This window comes from Anoplolepis gracilipes, chromosome 10, assembly GCF_047496725.1.
Source record: "Anoplolepis gracilipes chromosome 10, ASM4749672v1, whole genome shotgun sequence".
Taxonomy (NCBI): domain Eukaryota; kingdom Metazoa; phylum Arthropoda; class Insecta; order Hymenoptera; family Formicidae; genus Anoplolepis; species Anoplolepis gracilipes.
Window position 1 is genome coordinate 12,435,481 of NC_132979.1, and position 18,573 is coordinate 12,454,053.

General features: G+C 51.0%; 1 protein-coding gene across 1 annotated transcript; it reads right to left on the reverse strand.

Moving 5' to 3' along the window:
- Window positions 1-1,952: 1,952 nt before the first annotated feature.
- Window positions 1,953-2,351, reverse strand: LOC140670687 (uncharacterized). The gene has a single exon (XM_072901403.1). It carries the CDS (start codon window positions 2,349-2,351, stop codon window positions 1,953-1,955), a length of 399 nt encoding a protein of 132 aa, XP_072757504.1.
- Between the last annotated feature and the right edge of the window lie 16,222 nt (window positions 2,352-18,573).

Genomic DNA, 18,573 nt, shown 5'->3' on the forward strand with positions numbered 1-18,573 from the left:
TAAATATCCGCGTCTAATGTGGGTATATCCGGTGGCTTTAACGCACCATGTAATGTGTAATCGTGTTGTACTCGTGAGAAGTATTGGGCGAAGTGCTCGGCGAAGCGCCACCCACTGTCCAGACGTAACCCCAGATATTTGAGGGTATTTCCCACCTTTATCTGCACCCTCTCCACCATAACCCGAAGGCTCGGCGGCACACCTCTGGCACCGGGCCAGAACATGATTGCCTCCGTCTTCTGGAGCGCCACCCTCAGGCCCAACTCCCTAATGGCCCGCGTAATACACGCGGTCGCCACCGTGGCTAGGGCCGAGGCCTCCTTTCCATTTTCTCCCCCGGCTAACACGATCGTATCGTCCGCGTAGCAGACGACCGTGCAGCCGGGGGGGATGGCCGTCCTTATAACCCCATCAAAGGCCAGGTTCCACAGGAGTGGCCCAAGGACCGACCCCTGCGGAACTCCGCACCCCACTCGTCTCGTAACCTCTACCGCATTCCTGTTGATGTAATTCAGGGAGCGGTCACTGAGATACGATTGGATGATCCGGCGGAGGTATCCCGGCACGCCAAAGCGGGCTATGGCTTTACGGATACACCTCCAGGGCAGGGTGTTAAAGGCGTTCGATATGTCAAGAGACACACCGATCGCCACTCCGCCCTCCCGCACCGCGGCCTCCGCAAAGGCGCGCACCCTCAGTACTGCGTCCACGGTGGAGCTTCCACCGCGGAAGCCGTACTGCCGGTCATCCAAGTTCGGCCTGATGCTTTCAAAGTGCTCGACGAGGCGATTGGCGACTATCCTCTCCAGGATTTTGCCAGCCTCGTCGAGCAAACATATGGGCCTGAACGACGAGGGGGTCTCCATATCCTTGCCTTCCTTGTGCAAGAGGACCAAATTGGCCCTCTTCCACTTCTCGGGGAAGACTCCCAATCTGAGGCACTCTGAGTATAGGTGTGCAAGATGTCCACCCATCACTTCGAAGACTCCAGTCCACGCCCTCCTAGGGAGGCCATCGGGTCCGGGGGCCTTGGTGCCACGGAGCCTTCTCCTGCACCTCTCCATTTTTTCCCCCGAGACCTCCAGCTCCTCCGGCCATTCGGGTCCTCCCCCGCAAAGATGAGGGAATGGGTATCCTCCTCCTCAGACGGGGAAAGAGCCCTCCGACCACCCGGTCCAGGGCTTCCGGGGAAAGGGTCTCCGTAGCCGGTGGCCCTCTATTGCGGAGCTTCCCGAGAACCATCCAGTATGGACGTCCCCAAGGGTTCTCTTCTAGATGCGAGAGGAGCTCGTCCCACGCCCTAGCTTTTGCCTTTTTGATTTCTAGGCGTAGGGCGTCCCTGGCCACTCTGTGCGCCTGGTAGAGGCCTCTAACTTCCTCTACCGGCCTATCCTTCTTCTTGGCCCGGGCGTATTTCCTCCTTTGGTAGACCGAGGACTGCCCCAATTCCGCGATCTCCCCGGTCCACCAGTACGCCGCTCTACGGCCTTGCGGACCAGCCTTGATCCGGGGCATTGACGCATCACATGCATCAGACATGACGCCCCGGATCAACTCGACTTCCTGCTCTATGTCCCTATTGGCCTCTCCCGATTCTCCTCTCCCCAACCACGTGGCCGAAAGGATCGAGGCCATAAAGGCGTCCTCGTTCATTTTCTTTGTGCTCCAGCGTCTAAGAGAGAATGTCTCTCTCAACCGTCGACGCTGGAGCACCTGCTCGGGTATGACCACGAGGCCGTAGACTATGTACCTATCAGACAAGGTCTCGACCTCCGTGGCCACCCTCCACCCTAGCACCTTGTTGAGGGTCGCCGGGGAGGCCCAGGTAAGGTCCACTACCGACTCCCCCTTTTCCCGCAGGTGCTTATTCCTCCCTCGTTAAGCAGCCTTAAATCCAGTGTCGCGGCCCACTTCTCGACCGCGACACCTCGACGGTCCGTCCTCGGGGAACCTCACGACATCGATTTTGCGTTAAAGTCCCCCGAGACTACCACCCGCCCCATTCCAATCCCGCTGATGGCAGCTGAAAGGGAGTGCAACCTCTCAGTAAAGCCTGAGAGGTCCAGGCTAGGCGGCAGGTAGACCCCGACGACCAAAACGGGTCCCCACCTGACCGCCACCCACCCTTTGCCCTTACCCACCAGTATGGCGGGAAGTGAGGCCGGAGCATCCGCCCTCGATGTAACCGCTACGGAGCCCAAATCGTCCCCCACCCACGAATGGTGCTCGGGGATCCGGTACGGCTCCGCAGCAATGCCCAAACCACAACCACGCTCCGCCAGAGTGTGCACAAACAAATCTTGCGCCTGACGGGCGTGGTTGAGATTTGCCTGCAGGACCCAAGCCGCCATTTATTTATTATTTAAATCCTGACTCGGGCCTACCTCCGATCCCTTTAAAGAAGTGGAGCTTTCGGGACCCCTTTCCCATCCTGTACCCTCTCCTTCAGGGGGGTACTCTAGGGGGAGGAGATTTTTATCTTTGTCCTCCCCTTTGTTTCCCTTCTTCGCCTCGGTCTCACCCACTATCCCAGCTACCGCTGCTCCGGCGGGTACCCCCTCCAGGGTATTCTCCCCTTCTTTGATGTCGGGAACACACCCCGTTTTCTCATTCCCCTCCATTTCCTCCCCCCCCTCCTTCAGCTGCTTGTTGGGGGGTGAGGAGTAAGAATTGTTAAGGTCTTTGGCCTTTTTCTCCAATTCTCTCTCTCTTTTCCTCTTCGGTTGCGACCTAGGGGTTGACGCGCCGCGAGGCGTAGGAGTTCCCACATCCACTGCCCTCTTTGACGCGTCCGGTCTTTCTCCCCCTATAGAGGAGGGTTTCCGGCCAGGGCTTTCCCCTGCAGGCCTGCGTGTTTCCCCACTAGGGGCCCCGGTAGTTCGCCCAGACATGCGGCCCCCCTGCGCTATGGGGCAGGCCGCACTCCCTGCCCTATGTCTTGCCGGCTTTTCCCTATCCGCGCATATGGGACATCTGGGCGCCGCCCTACAGTCCGCCGCTCGGTGTCCCTCCTCCCCGCACTGGAAGCAACCGAATCTCCGTTCTACTGCTGCCGTGCATCTGGACTGTACGTGTCCCTTACCCAGGCATTTAAAGCACTGGAGGGGCCTCTCCTCCAGCAATTCAACCCTGGCGTGGGCCCATCCAACCCTGATTCTGCCAGCTTTTGCCCCCAAATTGGCAGCAGCTGCAGGGCATTTGGCCCACGCCGACCCCATCCCGTTGGGGGCTCTTTGAATCGCCCCCACCTTGATGTCCCCGTGGGCACATCCACCGACTTCTGCGATTGCATCCGTTACCTCCGAAGCCTGGACTGCATCGTCCAGGTCCCGGAACAGGAGCTCTGCAGTCTTGGTAGGGAGGGACACTTTAACTCCCTCCGCCCCCTCCAACGCCTTCCTAAGTTTAAAGGCAAAAGCCATAGCCTTTTGACTGGCTCTCACTTCGTATATGATCGCCTCTGTCAGGGCCCTCCTGTTCCTGAGCTCTGTAATATTGAGCTCAGTCAGGTCGATCTGGCCCCTCGCACGGCGGACCATTTTGCCGTACTGCACATCCGAGCATGTAAGGACAACCGCCGCAGTGCGGGGAACCTTTATCGGCCTGGAGGCACCAGCTCTCTTCTTACCCCCATCAGGAGGTCCAGGTGCCGGTGGTTTCTTCTTCTCCCCCTTCTGCTTTCCCTTCACCTTGGCTGTCGGGGGTGCGGGGGATGCGGTCTCCTTCCCGATCTTCAGCTTCCCTTTCTTTCCCAGTGCCGCCGCATATGTGAGCCGCTTCTTGTCGGCTGCCCGCGACGGCCCTGGGACGGGTCCTCCCCCGCCTTTTAGTATGATGGCTTTAGTTCCCGCTCCAATTTCCTTTTGTCCTCTGGAAGGGCCATGATCCTCTCCCACAAAGGTCGATCCCGAGGCGAGGTTTTCGGCGTACCTGACCTCTACCATCGGGTCTCCCTCTCCGAGATACTTCCGCCCTTTGATAACTTTAAGGGCCTCGGACACGACCTCCTCCACATTCCAGCCCACTTCGGGGTTGGCCCTAATTTTTATCTCCTCCTTCTCCATGAGCGAGAGGGAGATTGGCGGTTTTTTGCATTGGGGTTGCGGTACCTCCAATTTCCTCGCCGCACCCTTTTTTCTGTTCTTCCTTTTGTTTTTTCCTTCCCTTTTGTCAGGAGGTCTCACCTCCCCTTTTTGGGATCTTCCCCCCTTTGGATGAACCCGCGGGGGATGTGTTTGTTCCCATGGATTTGGGAGCCACCGAGTCAGTTTCTGGGGCCCCTTTTTCTAGGAGTGGTTCGGTCTCCATCTCTTCGCTGGAGCCTTCTTCCGCGTAATTAACTACCCCCATACCCTCTCTGCTCCTCGTACGAGGGGCAGGGGTAGGGGTACCTGGAGCCATCTCCAGGGGAGATTCTTTCCTCCTGACGGGCGTCCCTTCCTCCACTCTTTTTCTTAGTACATTTTCCTCTTTAAGCGCGGTCTTTCTCCACGCCAACTCCTCCATTTGGCGCTGAAGGGAACCGCTCGCTCTCTTCAGTTTTTTGACGTCCTTTCTCAGCTTGGTATTTTCTTCAATGAGGGCCCCAAACTGGGCCTTGGTCTCCTCCAATTGCCTCCTTACTTCATCGGAGGACATGCTTCCCCTACTGGCCAGGGTAACCGCCCCCGCAGAGGTCACCAGCACGGCTTCCTTAAGAAGCCTGACGAGGTCTCCTTTGAGGTTCTTGGAAACCTTCGCCACTTTCTCCACCGCCTGTGTTGCGGTGAGAATATCTGCGCAGACATCAGCTGCCGGAGAATTTTTTAGTTCCTTCTCGATCTCCTTTTGAGATTTCAACTTTCCCCAGGTTTTGTTCCTTTCCCCTGGCAGAGCAGACCTGTCATAGACCTATTGGAATAGAGCCAGTTCCTCCTGAGCCTGTTTGATCCGGTCCATAGTCTTTTCAACTTCGTACTCGCCCGTGGTTATCGGGCGACCTTGTTTCCTCTTTTCAGAGAGAAAGGACCCGGTATCACTCTGTGAGTTCGCCGAGCCGACCGATCCCGAACCGTCAACGTCGGAATCATCCTCCACCTCGATAACCTGACCGGTTCCTTCTTTCTTACTCTTGCTTCTCTCCTTTTTGAGCGGTCTTGCCCTCATCTTTCTCAAGACCGGGTCTAAAGTCGCTTTTTCCAGGTCAGTCAGTGACCTAGTTTCCCTGACCACAGGGACACCAGCGGCCGCCCCGACCGAAGCTCTCCTTTCTCTTCCTCCCGCGAGACTTGCAGTGCTTCCCGTTACGCCCACCTCCGTATTTGTATTTGTTTTTGTTGACTCCATTTTTTTGTTAATTCCCGCTTCCCGCTGCGGCTCCGTCACCCAGGGTATACTCTCACCTGTCGCAAAGTGTCCTGAAACATGACCGGCAACACTCCACGACAGGGCCCCAAGTTCCCCCGGGGGGGTAACATACGACACCGGCCGGGGGATATACATCCCTGGCACTGGTCCCCAGCCCCTTCTCACCCATGAAGGTTTTGACGCCTCCATGGGCTTTCGGGGGTTCCCGGCCTCCGACCTCCGGGATACCGCAGCGGGTGGTGCCACCCGGGGGGCCCCATGGACGGTTGGAACTGGGTCGCCGCTCCCCGGCCCACTATTACCCGCCATGGCGACCAGCTTGCCTACGCCCTTGACGGAAGTTACCTCCCGCCAGAGGGCTTTGACGGTGCACCGTTTTGAAAGGGAAACGGTCACGATGCACCGTCGGGCTCCATCCCGCCGTCGAACCCTGCCTCGGAATACGTCCGAGCGGCTCCGACGGCCGGGCCGACCCGGCGCCGCTGGGCTATGCCCATGCGGCCCGCGTCGGCCCTCCTCCGCCTCCCCGACCCCGTCCTCGGAAAACGTCCGAGCGGCTAGAAAGAGGTCCGGCCCGATGGGAGTTCCGGAGATCCATCGGCCCGTCCGCTCCCCCCGCGGCGCGCACTCAGGGGTAGAACCCACTAAGCCGCCTGCACGCGAGAGGGAGCCCCACGACTGTGGGACGCCAACCCATGCCAGCATCCACATCCCCCCGAGGGACGCCGCACGGCGGGAACACCCACACGTGCAGAAACCCTCCTGTGCCAGGAGCACCCAGCAGTGTGTCACGGGCGGGGAGCCGTGCTCCCCCAACGGTGCTGTACTACCGGGCGATTGCACTCAGGGCCGCCTACCCCTACCAGCAATTGGGTCCACACTTTAGACCACCCCCAAGGGGGTGGGCGCAGTCCACCTAAGGGAGTCGCTGAACTCCCCTTGTACCCTTACTATGCGCTCTTAGTTCCCTTTCCACCCCGGAGGTTCACCCAACTTGGTCGAAGCCGTGTAGGTGTTTCATGGGGTTTCAGGGTTAAGCCTCCTCACCACGACAAAGTGGCGAACGACGAGGAGGGACGAGGAGAAACCTAACCTAACCTTTTTTTTTTTTTCGTCTGGAAATGCGTTACGCATCCCCCGAGGAGCGGGAACCCCTCGGGGGTATGTAGGACTCCCCCTATTTAACGGAGTATATCCACTAAAACCAGACGGTGGTCCTCTCGGCGGTTGGCGGGTGGGCCCTGGGGTCGCGTTAGCATTCAACCAGGACCCACCCCCGCCTTTCTCCCCTAGATGGTCAGAGGAGAGAAATTTCAATGACGCATCAACGGCGGCGTTGCGGGACCACCCCACCGCCTTCCCTGGGGCCAAGGTGCAATGGGGAGTGGGTGTTCACGCACCCACTCTTCCTTGACCCCTGGCGAAGTGAGTCTTAGCGGGGGAAGTGAGTTATTTCTCACTTCCCCCGCTAAGACTAGATGTTCGGTCTGGATCGGGGCGAGAGAGGTCCAAGGACCCCCCGAGTTCACTGCCCCGTGAGGGAGAGGGGGGAAAGACTACGTCTTACCCCTTCCTATTCCCCCACAACCCTCTCAACTGTGAGGGGGTTTTTTCCCCGGGCGGGGACACACCTCATCCACCTCCATAATAAAGGCGTTTTCAACCGTCCTTGGGGAGGGGGGGTGTTAAAGCAACATCCCCCCACTCTCACACCAGGGGCCTTCACCGCATCCGGGGCCACCTTCACTGGGGGAGACATCTTCTCCGCATCCGGTGGGGGACCTTCTCTCCTCTTTCTCCTCCTCCTCTCTTCCAATACAGGAGGGGACACTCGACGCCCCCGCCCAGGGCGTGGTTGGAGGGAACACCCAAATCTGCGCATAATGCGCATCTGGGTGTCCCCCGACACCCCCATCCGAGGTGTCCGGGCACGCCGCACCGGTAACACCGGTCGCCTCGGAACACCTCGGATCTGCAGGCACCACCAATGTGCCCCCCCTTGAGGCACTTAAAGCACCTCAAGGGAGCACCAGTGCCGCGCCCTCTGCCCTTCTTCCTCCCGTCACCAGGGGAGGAAAACTGGTTCGAAGGTCCCTTATTCCTTTTAACAGGAGAGGATCCCTTTGGAACCAGCTCTTCCCTCTTTTTCCCCTCACCCCTTTTGGCCGTTACCATCGCCCAGGTGGGTAGCGCGGTCGCCCCTTCACTAGAGGTGGGGGATTCCGGACATACAGGTCCCCCCCGAGTCGTCCGGACCTCTTGGTGGAGTCCGCTAAGCCCTAAGGCCAGAGCGGACCCCACCTCTTCCCTTATCAGACCGCGGAGGGATTCTAAATCCACGCAGGAATGTGGAATCTCCGCGGACTTAGAGATCTCCATTGTCTGGAGACCTACTTCCTTCTTAACTGGGGGGACAGGTTTTACCTGTACCCCCACCTTCTTAACTGTCACTTTCACCTGAGTGGAGGTGTCATAATGGGGGACAACATGTTTTTTCACGTGGCCCTCTCTCCCCTTATCCGTTTGGGTGGAGCCATCCCGAACCCCCACTCTCGTGAAGGTCCTAAGACGCTCCACCCACGAACCGAAGGACTCTTTCTTGACGAACTGATCAACCTCACTGACAAGGACATTTAAGATGTCCTCCAGCTTGCCGACCAGTCCGTCACCATCGTCCTCATTCCTCGCCATCCACGCATCCGTCCCCCGCACCCACCACATAGGACAAGATTGCCCTATCAAAGGCGCGGAAGAGGGACCGGGACACTTCCATTCAAGCGATAGCCGTTTCTCCCGGGGGCCCCGCTGGCAAGCCCCCGGGTATCCCTTCGTTGGATGACGACGAGGGGGCAACAGGGACAATATCCCCCCCGCCGATCGCATCGCATGCTGATAGACACCCTGCACCGAACGCCTCTATGTTTTGTACAAAAGGTAGGCGCACTCCTGCTCGAACCGTGTGTAGCATCAGGACGGTAATGTTCTTCAACCCACATCGGGCTTCCTGACCCGTGTCCCCGCCTCCGTGTTTTTATACGAGGGAGAAGGCGGACCCCTGTGCGTACCGTGTATAGCATCGGGACTGCGGTCCTTCAACCTACATCGGGCGTCCTGTTAACGATCCGTCTTTCGAGATTCCTATACAGGGGAAAGAGGATCCCTGTTGCGATGTTTGGTGACTTTGGGACTCGAATCCAGCCGAAAATCCCTCCATCACCCACCACCAAAACCCGAATCAGGGGTGAGCGACCCTCTGATGCCTCGCCCTGCTGTCAAGCCAACAGGTCGAGGTCCTACCCGAACCCTGCATCGTAGGGTGATAATCTACCCTACAACGACCAAAGCGATGCCGGCGAAACCCGCCGCCCTCGAAGAGCCGGCGGATCCCCGGACACCGAGATGGCCCGGAAGCCCCGACCGTCCCAGGAGGCTCGTCGGCACCCGTAGGTCCGCCTCCCCCCAAGAAGCCGTGCCCCGAACGCTCGCTTCCCGTCTTGTTGGGATTTGCGACGCGTAAGCCTCACTTCAGGATCGACACCCGGGAAGCCCGATCAGCATCGGTTGCCTCTCCATCCGATCGGCTCTTCTGAAGAAGACTTCTCCGGAAGGGAGGACGCTCTTCAGGCGGGCACGCTAAGGCCCTCGTGTAGTGTCTTCGTTACTCCTCAACCCCCGCCAGCCACGCTCCGGCTTAAGGGTTTTCGCCCCCGGCGTACTATGTGGCGTTCACCATCATTTCCGCCGCGACCGTCGCGCCTGTAGCAGGGACCGATTCCTACGCGTCCGACACCCAGGTATGCATGCCGGTGCTATGCATCCTGCCCGAACCGGGGTCCAAGAGGAAATCCGGCTAAAGGTGCTCTCTTAGCTATCCCTCCACTCCGGTTTTCCGGGGCTTCGGGACAGAGCCTCCCCACCACGTCAAGGTGGCGCACCATCGAGAAGAAACCTAACCTTTTTTTTTTTTTTTTATCTGGAAATGCATTACGCATCCCCCAAGGAGCGGGAACTCTCCGGGGGTATGTGGGACTCCCCCTATTTAACAGGGTATACCCATTAAAACCAGACGGTGGTCCTCTCGGCGGTTGGCGGGTGGGCCCTGGGGTAGCGTTAGCATTCAACCAGGACCCATCCCCGCCTTTCTCCCCCAGATGGTCGGAGGAGATTCCTGCCTTTTGATGCGTCACTGAGAGAAACTTCAGTGACGCATCAACGGCGGCGTTGCGGAACCACCACGCAACCCCGCCGCCTTCCCTGGGGCCAAGGTGCAATGGGGAGTGGGTGTTCCCGCACCCACTCTTCCTTGACTCCTGGGGGAAGTGAGAGTTATTTCTCACTTCCCCGCTAAGACCAGATGTTGGGTCTGGATCGGGGCGAGGGGAGTCCAAGGACCCCCCGAGTTCACTGCCCCGTGGGGGAAAGGTGAAAAGACTACGTCTAACCCCTTCCTGCTCCCCCACGATCCCCTCATCTGTTTGGATGAGGGGGTGTTGTTACCCCTGGGTGGGGACACATCTCCGCCTCCATAATGGAGGTGGCGTCTGAGTTCCCTGGGGAGGGAGGGGCCGATAACTCGGTCCCCCCACACTCCTCTACAGGGGACTACCTCTCCATCCGGGCCACCTCCGTCGGAGGGGACACTTTCCCCTTTTTGCCCTTTACGCCTTTTCTTCCTCTTCCTCCCCTTTTGAGGGGAGGAACAATCCATGCCCCCACACAGAGCGTGATTAGCGGGGATCCCCAGGTCCGCACAAAGCGCGCACCTGGGTGTCCCCCTACACCCCCAGCTGAGGTGTACAGGGATGCCACACCGGTAGCACCTGTCGCCCCTGAACACTCCGGACCTGCATGCTGCGCCGATGTGACCCCACCTGAGGCATTTAAAACACCTCAGGCGGCCACTGGCGCCGCCTCCTCCCCTTTTTTTCCCTCTTTTTCAAGAAGGGAAGAAGAAGACCGACTCGGGGACCCCTTGCTCCTTTAAACGGGGGGGACTTCCCCGGGACCGGTCTCTCCCCTCTGCTCCCTCCTTCACCCCTTTTCGCCGTCACCCGCACCCAGGAGGGCTGTACATCTGCCCCACTAGGGGCGGAGGAAGGTGGGCGATGACATGCCCTGAGCTTTTGGTGAAGACCGCTCAGCCCTTCAGCCAAGGCGGTTTTCATCTCATCTCTGACAAGGCCGCAGAGGAATTCCGCATCCACGCAGGAATGCGGGACCTCCGCGGCCTTAGGGGCCTCTATGGTGGTCTGGAGGCCCACTTCCATTTTTTTGGGGGGGACAGATACGACCTGCACCCCCACGTCATTGTTCTTTGGAGGGGCAGGCCGCGCCTGCACCCCCACACTCCTCGCGGACGTCTCCATTTGCGTGAAGGCGTCCACCTGGGATGACTCTCTCAGAAACACCCGCACGTCCCGTTGCTCAAAGAGCTGGTCCAGGATGAGAAGGTGATCCATGAGGAGGTCTTTGAGTTTGTCCACGAACTCGTTGGCCCCATCCCAGTCCTCCCTTTGCTGGAGGACATGGAGCTCCGAGTACGTGGACTCCCCCGACTCCCGAATCTTCTTCAACCAGGCGATAGCCTGTGCCCCCGGGGGTCTCGCTGGCAAGCCCCCAGGTAGCCCTTCGTTGGATGACGACAAGGGGGCAATATCCCCCCCCCCCGCCGGTCTGCGGCATCCGAATCCGCGGCGTTTGAACGCCGTTTTCTGCCCATCCATGTTTTGGCACACTCTTAGCACCCTTTGGGATCACCCGGGGGTCGTGAGTCCTAGGATCCGAAAACCACGCCGGGATTACCTTCCGGGTGAGCCCCCCCACCACGTCAAGGTGGTGTGCCGTCGGGGGAACCTACCTAACCTAACCTAACCTAACCTAACCTAACCTTTTTTTTTTTTTTACCGAGCGGAGGGAGGAGAGAATGCATTTAGGCACACCCCCGGATCCTCCCGGGGGTAGTGTTGGACTCACCCGGCCCGTCGGCGCAAGCGCCCGGCCAGTCCTACCGACTAAACTCTCCCCCCTGTGGGCGGGTGTTAAGACCCGCCCACTGCAGGTAAGTCCTGCTGTCTTCTCCATGTGTCCGGGCCACGGATACGCGTGAGCACTCTTCCGCGACCCGGACGGAAGCGAGGTTTGTTCAGCCACCTAAGTTGTAGATCCTTTGTTTCCTCCTTTGGTTGCTTGACCAGAGAGGCCCTCCTTCGGGACCGGGGGTGGCAAATTGGTAACCTGGGATGGCGTAAGGTCCTCTTCTGTCTGGTCCTCCGATTTTACACCTAAAGCCTTGAAGGAACGTCTTCAGGTTCCTCTGTGTTACGTCTCGTTACCGCCTGCGCTCATTCCTGAGCAGAAGATAGGTTCCGTCTTCGATTACTTAATATATTGGTTCAACCTAGAGTTAAACTTGAACTATGAGTTAAGAGTATCATAAACTACATGCTATCTTTATACTACCTATCATTTTAACTATAACTAGTTTTACGACTAGATTAAATGCTTCTTGATTATAACAGCTATATATACGCGCTCTCGTACTATTGCACGGCCGGCCTAGACCTACAAACAACCGAGCCCATACGGTGCGAGAATTCCAGGCCCGTCTCTTTACACAGAACACACTGTGTCACTACTTTGCAGCCATTGGCTTGATGGCCAGCTTGGCCGCAATTATAGCAGCAGCTCCCTCTATCTACTGTAGCTGTGCACTTCACACTGATATGGCCAAATGACCAGCACCTGTAACACTGCACAGGACGCTCCACGATTTCCACTTTCCCTCTGCACCATCCTATAATTAATGCATCTTTTTTGGATATCTTGGAAGCCACCAGCACCAGACAGTTCGCCCATGCTGTACGTGGCATCGCCTTTGAGGTCTTCCTAAAATTGCTCACTTTAATCTCATCCCGATGGCAGTCACCCTCACGGGCTAAAGCCATCGCGACATCCTCTTCAGTGATGGAAACATCCAAACCCGAGATTCTCATCTCGGCTCTCAGCTGGGGCCTAGTCACCCTGGCAGAGTTACCCAGAACCCGGGTGATTTCTTCTTTCAGAGCGTCGGTCTTGCTTCCGTCCCCACAGCCAGTGAGTTCCACGATTAGTCCTCCGTTGACAGCTCCTCTGACTTGGGTTCCCTCTATTCCTAAATTCTTCAGATTAATCTGTTCGCGAGCCCTACACAGAGCCTGAGCGTACGACGTCTTGGAAGTATCCACTCTAATGAGAACCGCAGCTGTCCTGGCGAGACGAGACTTATTTTTTTCAGTCTAGCCAGTTCAGGTGACAGGTCCATCCGTCCAGGTTTGATTGATTCCTGCTGATAATTTTCAATCCCTGGTGAGTCCTCTGTAGAATTGTCTCTGGAAGTGCTGGGAGCTTCCAGACTCTTCTTCTTTTTCCGCGTTTTAGGAGTAATCCACTGTTTTCCTTCCCTTTTTTTTTCAGGCATCATCGACAGTTTGCTCTTCATCGAGGTCAAGTTCGGACCATCGGCATCCTTCTCGACTATACAGATCGTAGAGACCGGTGTAAATTTTGCTGCGCTTCTTCTTGTGTGTCGCGCAATCGATTAAATAAATCTGTTAAATATTCGGTATATGTAGGATCTATATTTTCTTCCACTATAGTGTTAGATGATGGTAATCGTGCTATTCTTCCAAAAATTAATTCAAAAGGGGAGAATTTAGTGCTTTCATGTATGCTCGTATTGTATGAAAACATTGCTAGAGCAAGATGATCATCCCAATTTGAGTCTTTGTTAATTTGTGTTTTCAAATATTCTGTTAGGACGTGGTGAGATCTTTCTATTGATCCGTTAGATTGAGGATGATACGCGGTAGTATGATATTGTTTGATTCTAAACTTTTTCGCTAAGTTTCTCATTAAGGCCGTTAAGAAATTAGATCCTTGATCGGTTAAAATGGCTTGTGGGGCACCGTATACACATATGAAATTCTTAGTAAAGGCGATTGTTAATGATGTGGCTTCTTTTAATGGTACCGCGACTGAATATTTTGTTAGTAAATCTTGCATAGTGAAAATGTAAACGTTTCCGTTATCAGATATGGGTAATGGACCTACAATGTCCATTGATACTTTGTCGAAAGCTGATCCGGGAATGTCGGTAATTAGGCTGTTTAGTTTTTATTCTAGTTAATTTTTTTAATTGACAGGTTCGACAATTCCGGATAAAAATTTGAATATCCTTTTTCATTGAATTCCACTAATAGAAGATTCGTAATCGATTGTAGGTTTTAGTTATTCCTTTATGTCGACCTATTGCTGAATCGTGGTATTCGCGGATAAGAGTTGATCTGTCTTCTATATTTGGTGTCTGAATAAGATCCTTGCATATAGTTATGCGAATATTAATGTCATCTACATGTTTAATTAATTGTTTTTCTACATAAGCCCAAGGGATATTATCAAAAAAGTTAGTTTTCTTAATTGAGATAGACTAATTGTAATTTATTTAAAACGTCTATTAATGATTTAATACAATTTTTAATGTTGTCTGGCTCTATTAACGTGCGATGATTAAGTTTTAATGGTAAAGATATTAAGGTCTTAGAGCGTAATGTATTTATTTTTGCTCTTTCATAAATTACATCTTTGTATGTAGGTAGGAGATTAGCTTCTTGTAACTCACTTGCACCGTTATCAAGGGGTTCACCGTTCAGAGTTATAAAAATTACGTAATTATCATTATGTTTTAACAATCTGTCGCGGCTTATTAAAACTTTAGCTTTACAATCAGTGGGTACTTCTACGTATGGCAGAATATCAGTTGGCATTAACTCTGTGTCGCTTTCATCGCTGCTTGTTTCTAAATCTTCATTACTAATAATGCTCTCATTACTATTGTAATCTTCAATAATCATTGGATCAGAAATTGGTTCATTTATAGGCATATTGGGATGCGTTATTACAGGTGGGAGAGTATGGGGAATAACTTCCACGGAGGTTTGGCCAGGGGGTTATGGCATTGAAAATAGAGATTCGTCAGAGTCAGAGTCAGAATCAGGTGGGAGAGAGGGGCTTTTTCTAAAGGGCAGGACTTGGACAGTTGGGTTCCTTGACAATGCATCAGCATTATTATTTAACGTTCCCTTTTTGTATTGTATATCATAATTATATTCGGCTAATTTGATTCGCCATTTTAAAAGTCTTGAAGTTGGGTCTTTGATAGAATGTAACCATACTAGAGGTTTATGATCTGTTACGATGGTGAATTTAGTGCCATATAAATAAGGTCTAAAATGATTCGTACAATATACCATAGCTAAACATTCTTTCTCGATGGTCGATTAATTTTGTTCTGCTTTATTAAGTACTCTTGATGTATAGGCGATTGGAAGATCTTTTCCGATTGGTCCTTGACTTAATACTCCGCCGATTGCATATCCGGATGCATCGGTTATTAAGTTAAAAAGTTTATTAAAATCTGGATATTGTAATATCGGTTTGTTGCATAATTGGTCCTTGAGATTATTAAACGCGTATTCTTGATCTTTTTGCCATTTGAAACAATTATTTTTCTTAAGTAAATCAGTTAGAGATTTAGCAATTTTTGAGAAGCTTGGAATAAATCGTCGATAATAACCAACTAATCCTAGAAAATATTTTGTTTTTAGGATTTTTGGGAGGAGGAAAATCATGGACAGCGGTAACTTTGGTAGGGTCTGGTCGTACGCCGTCGGATCCGATAATATGACCGAGGTAAGCTACTTCTCGTCGCAAAAATTCACATTTGTCGGGTTGTAATTTTAAATTAGCTTCGCGTAATCTTTTCATTAATTTGTTAAATTTTACTTCGTGTTCTTTTAATGATCGAGCGTATATAACTATATCATCCATGTAAACAAAAAGCTCGTTGCCTTGTAATCCAGATAGTACATTGTCCATTAATCTTTGAAATGTTGCAGGGGCATTTTTTAATCCAAAGGGCATCCTCTTGAATTGATAATGTCCGTAAGGAGTGGAGAATACGGTTTTGTGGGCATCATTTGGATCCATTGGTATTTGGTGAAATCCTGAAGCGAGGTCAAGAACTGAGAAATATTTAGCGCTTCCCAATTGGTCAAATATATCAGTTATGTTGGGAAGGGGATAAGCATCTCCAATTGTTTTTTCATTAAGGGCGCAATAATTGATGACCATTCGCCATCTTTTATTTCCAGAAGAATCGGGTTTTTTAGGGACGATCCATACTGGTGAATTATAAGGTGAGAGTGAATATTCTATCATATCGTCTCTTAGTTTTTAGTAACTTGCTTGTCTATTTCTTCTTTATGTATAGGAGGAAAGCGATATTGCTTGGTGTGGATCGGAGAGTCATCCGTGGTATAAATAGAATGATGGGTTACATGAGTGGTTCCCAATTTATCATTTGGCAAATAGAATCTGTCTAGATTATTATAAACCAGTGTTTGAAGATTATTCCTTTCTTCTTTATTTAAATGATCCAACCTTAGGAGTTTTAAAGTAAGTTCTGCACTCTCTGGCGGTGTTTCGAAAATGATCTCGTCTAACTGAGACGGATTTTGAGTTGTAGGATGGTTCGTGCTCGTCTGATGCCCTCGGGAATCAACGACATTGCAGAAGCCTTTATGAGACGTAGAAAAATCATCTTCGTCTTTCTTAGAAGAAGAAGGGGATTGGTAAGAAGAATCAGGATCAGAGACACAACGAACTGTGGCCTTGGATAACCCTCGGGTTCCGTCGGCACCACAAGAAGAATATAGATTCTCTTGGGTATCAATGGTGTCAAATTCCTGCAGAGTGAATAAAGGTATTTCTATGTTATACTCTTCATCATTAGTATTAAAAAGAGGCAAGTAAGCTTTGCCATGAATATTAGAAACTATCGCGTCTCCTAGGTATATTCCTTTGATGGAAGTTATTAATGGAAGATATCCCGTTTTTATTTCAGGATTCTTGATTTTAATGAAGAAAGGAGTGACTGTTCTTGGTTTAATGTTAACATATTCTACTTCATCAAATGGAATTGAAGTATTTTCAAATAGTAAGTGTTTTGTTTTAAAATCAACATTTGCATTTCTATCTTTCAAAAACGGATTACCAAGAATACCGTGTTGTGAGAAAAGTATATGGTTGGAAACAATTGTTGTGCCTCCAGGAGGGGGGCACAGGATTTTTCGGGATCCGTTCAGGGAAGGCCGGGGATACGGCGGGCATTGGCCACTTTTTATTTTAGTCTTATTTTTAATTGTTTACTTCCTTCGTTTTATTATAATAAATAGCAGTTTAAAAGAAATCAATGGTTTGTGGTATTTTATCTCTGCTCCCAGCGTACGTATTTACACTCGTGTGTATTATCGGTTAAAGGGAGAGAGCGGTATCTCTCATATACTCTGTCGTACAGGTAATCTGATACGCGTCGGCTTATCTCAGGCGCGCGTATATCTCTCAGTCATTCGTGTATCTCGTTCTATTTAATCACTGTCCGTGACGATTATTCCTCTTTAAAATCTAATCAACGACTGCCCGTCGCTTCATCGCGGCGGGTGCTGAGCTTCCCTCCGAACTGCATGGTTTTTCGGAGGTCCCTTAGCAACATGACCAAATATGGTTATGTTGCTGAATTCGCGTTTTAGTGCAGACGAGGAAGTTCAAAGTCGAATTTCCTCGTTTGTACTTTTAGCAATTCGGCGACACCTTTCCGGTGCGTCTCCGAGAGCGCTTTCTGGTTTCGCGTTCGCGCTCGGTCTCGGGCGCGCGTGGCTCGCTGCGTCAGCGGCTCGCGCGATTATTGCTTCGCTCGCGATGCATTCCTGCATCAATATAATTATATGTATATATATATATATATATATATATATATATATATATATATATTCATTAAATCTGTAGCCTTTTCTGGGGCTATAACACCCCTCTCTCGTTGGAAAAGAAAACGGAGGTACAACGTTTTCTGTTTTAGGGAATTTATCTCTTTTTCTTAAGTTTTAAGTTTCCCGATACATATATATATATATATATATATATATATATATATATATACTATATGTTTTTTTTTATATTATTTTCTTATTCTAGTTTACAATTTTGTTTGTTTTCGCGTTTACAATATTTAAATATAATCGTTTTTCTTATCTAAAATCGCGTGCTTAGGCTACGTTTTAATATTGGTTTCGGGAGTCGATCGATCGGTTTGGATCGCTCCTCGTCGTATATCCTAATTAATGGTCGCTTTCTTCTTTTATTTTTGTTTCTTATGACTATGTAAAGTACAATTAATATTATTATTATTGTTATCGTGATTGTTCCGCTTGTCGCCATTGGATATACGAATTGTTTTTTCGCGAAGAAATTTTGTTTGTTACTTTTTAAATTGTTGTCTATTTCTTCTAGTTGTAATTTTAATTTTGTCTTCTATTCGGTGTTGACCTATGTCTTGTATCATGTCATTATCGTGTGTTATCGTGTTGCGTTCTCGTACCAGTGTCAAGTTATATTCAGGCAGGTACGTTTCTATATCCGTTTCATAGATTGTCTGCTTCGTCTGTATAGTCATGTTTGGAGTTATTAATTTGTATTTTCCCTTCAGCGTAATTTTCCCAGTGTTTTTAATCACTGTTTTGTATTCTTGTCGTTTGTCGTATTGTATTGTTAATTGTTGTTCTGTAGCAGTCAAGTAGAGCCATGTTTGTGGCTGTTGTAATGCGATCCATGTGGTACGCATTGATATAATGTATTTCGTCTTACAGTTACGTGGACGCTGCTGTATAAATTTGTATTTCGCATGGTGCATTTAAATTTACTCTATATGTCAGTGTCGCATGCTCACATGTGTATTGTGAGTTAATGTTAATACAATCTTTTAAATCTTTTTCTGTTACTATAACGTATGTTAGTTTTTCTTTGTCTACCGCAATTATTTTATTGTTAATTTCTGTTACTGCGAATATATTGTTATAACTGAATACAGGTAACGCAATTACATTCATTATGGTATAGCTCAGTTGCGCAATTAATGGGAAGATTAGAATGGTATAAATAATTGCTTTATCGCTGAATGCGCTTATTTTCGCGTATTTTTCTATAGTAAGCCAATCTTCGGTGTGTACTTGAAAAGGGAAGTACAGTCCTTGTGGCAACTGCTGTGTTGCTTCCTTTAAATGTGTTATTATGCTATCTATCGGTGTTAATCTCAGATGCATTGCTCCGTTTTTTGTATATGTTAGATATTCTATAATG

What these genes read in the sequence shown, in the direction of transcription:
- LOC140670687 (XM_072901403.1), bottom strand. Translation starts at nt 2,351, where the DNA reads ATGGCGGCTTGGGTCCTGCAGGCAAATCTCAACCACGCCCGTCAGGCG.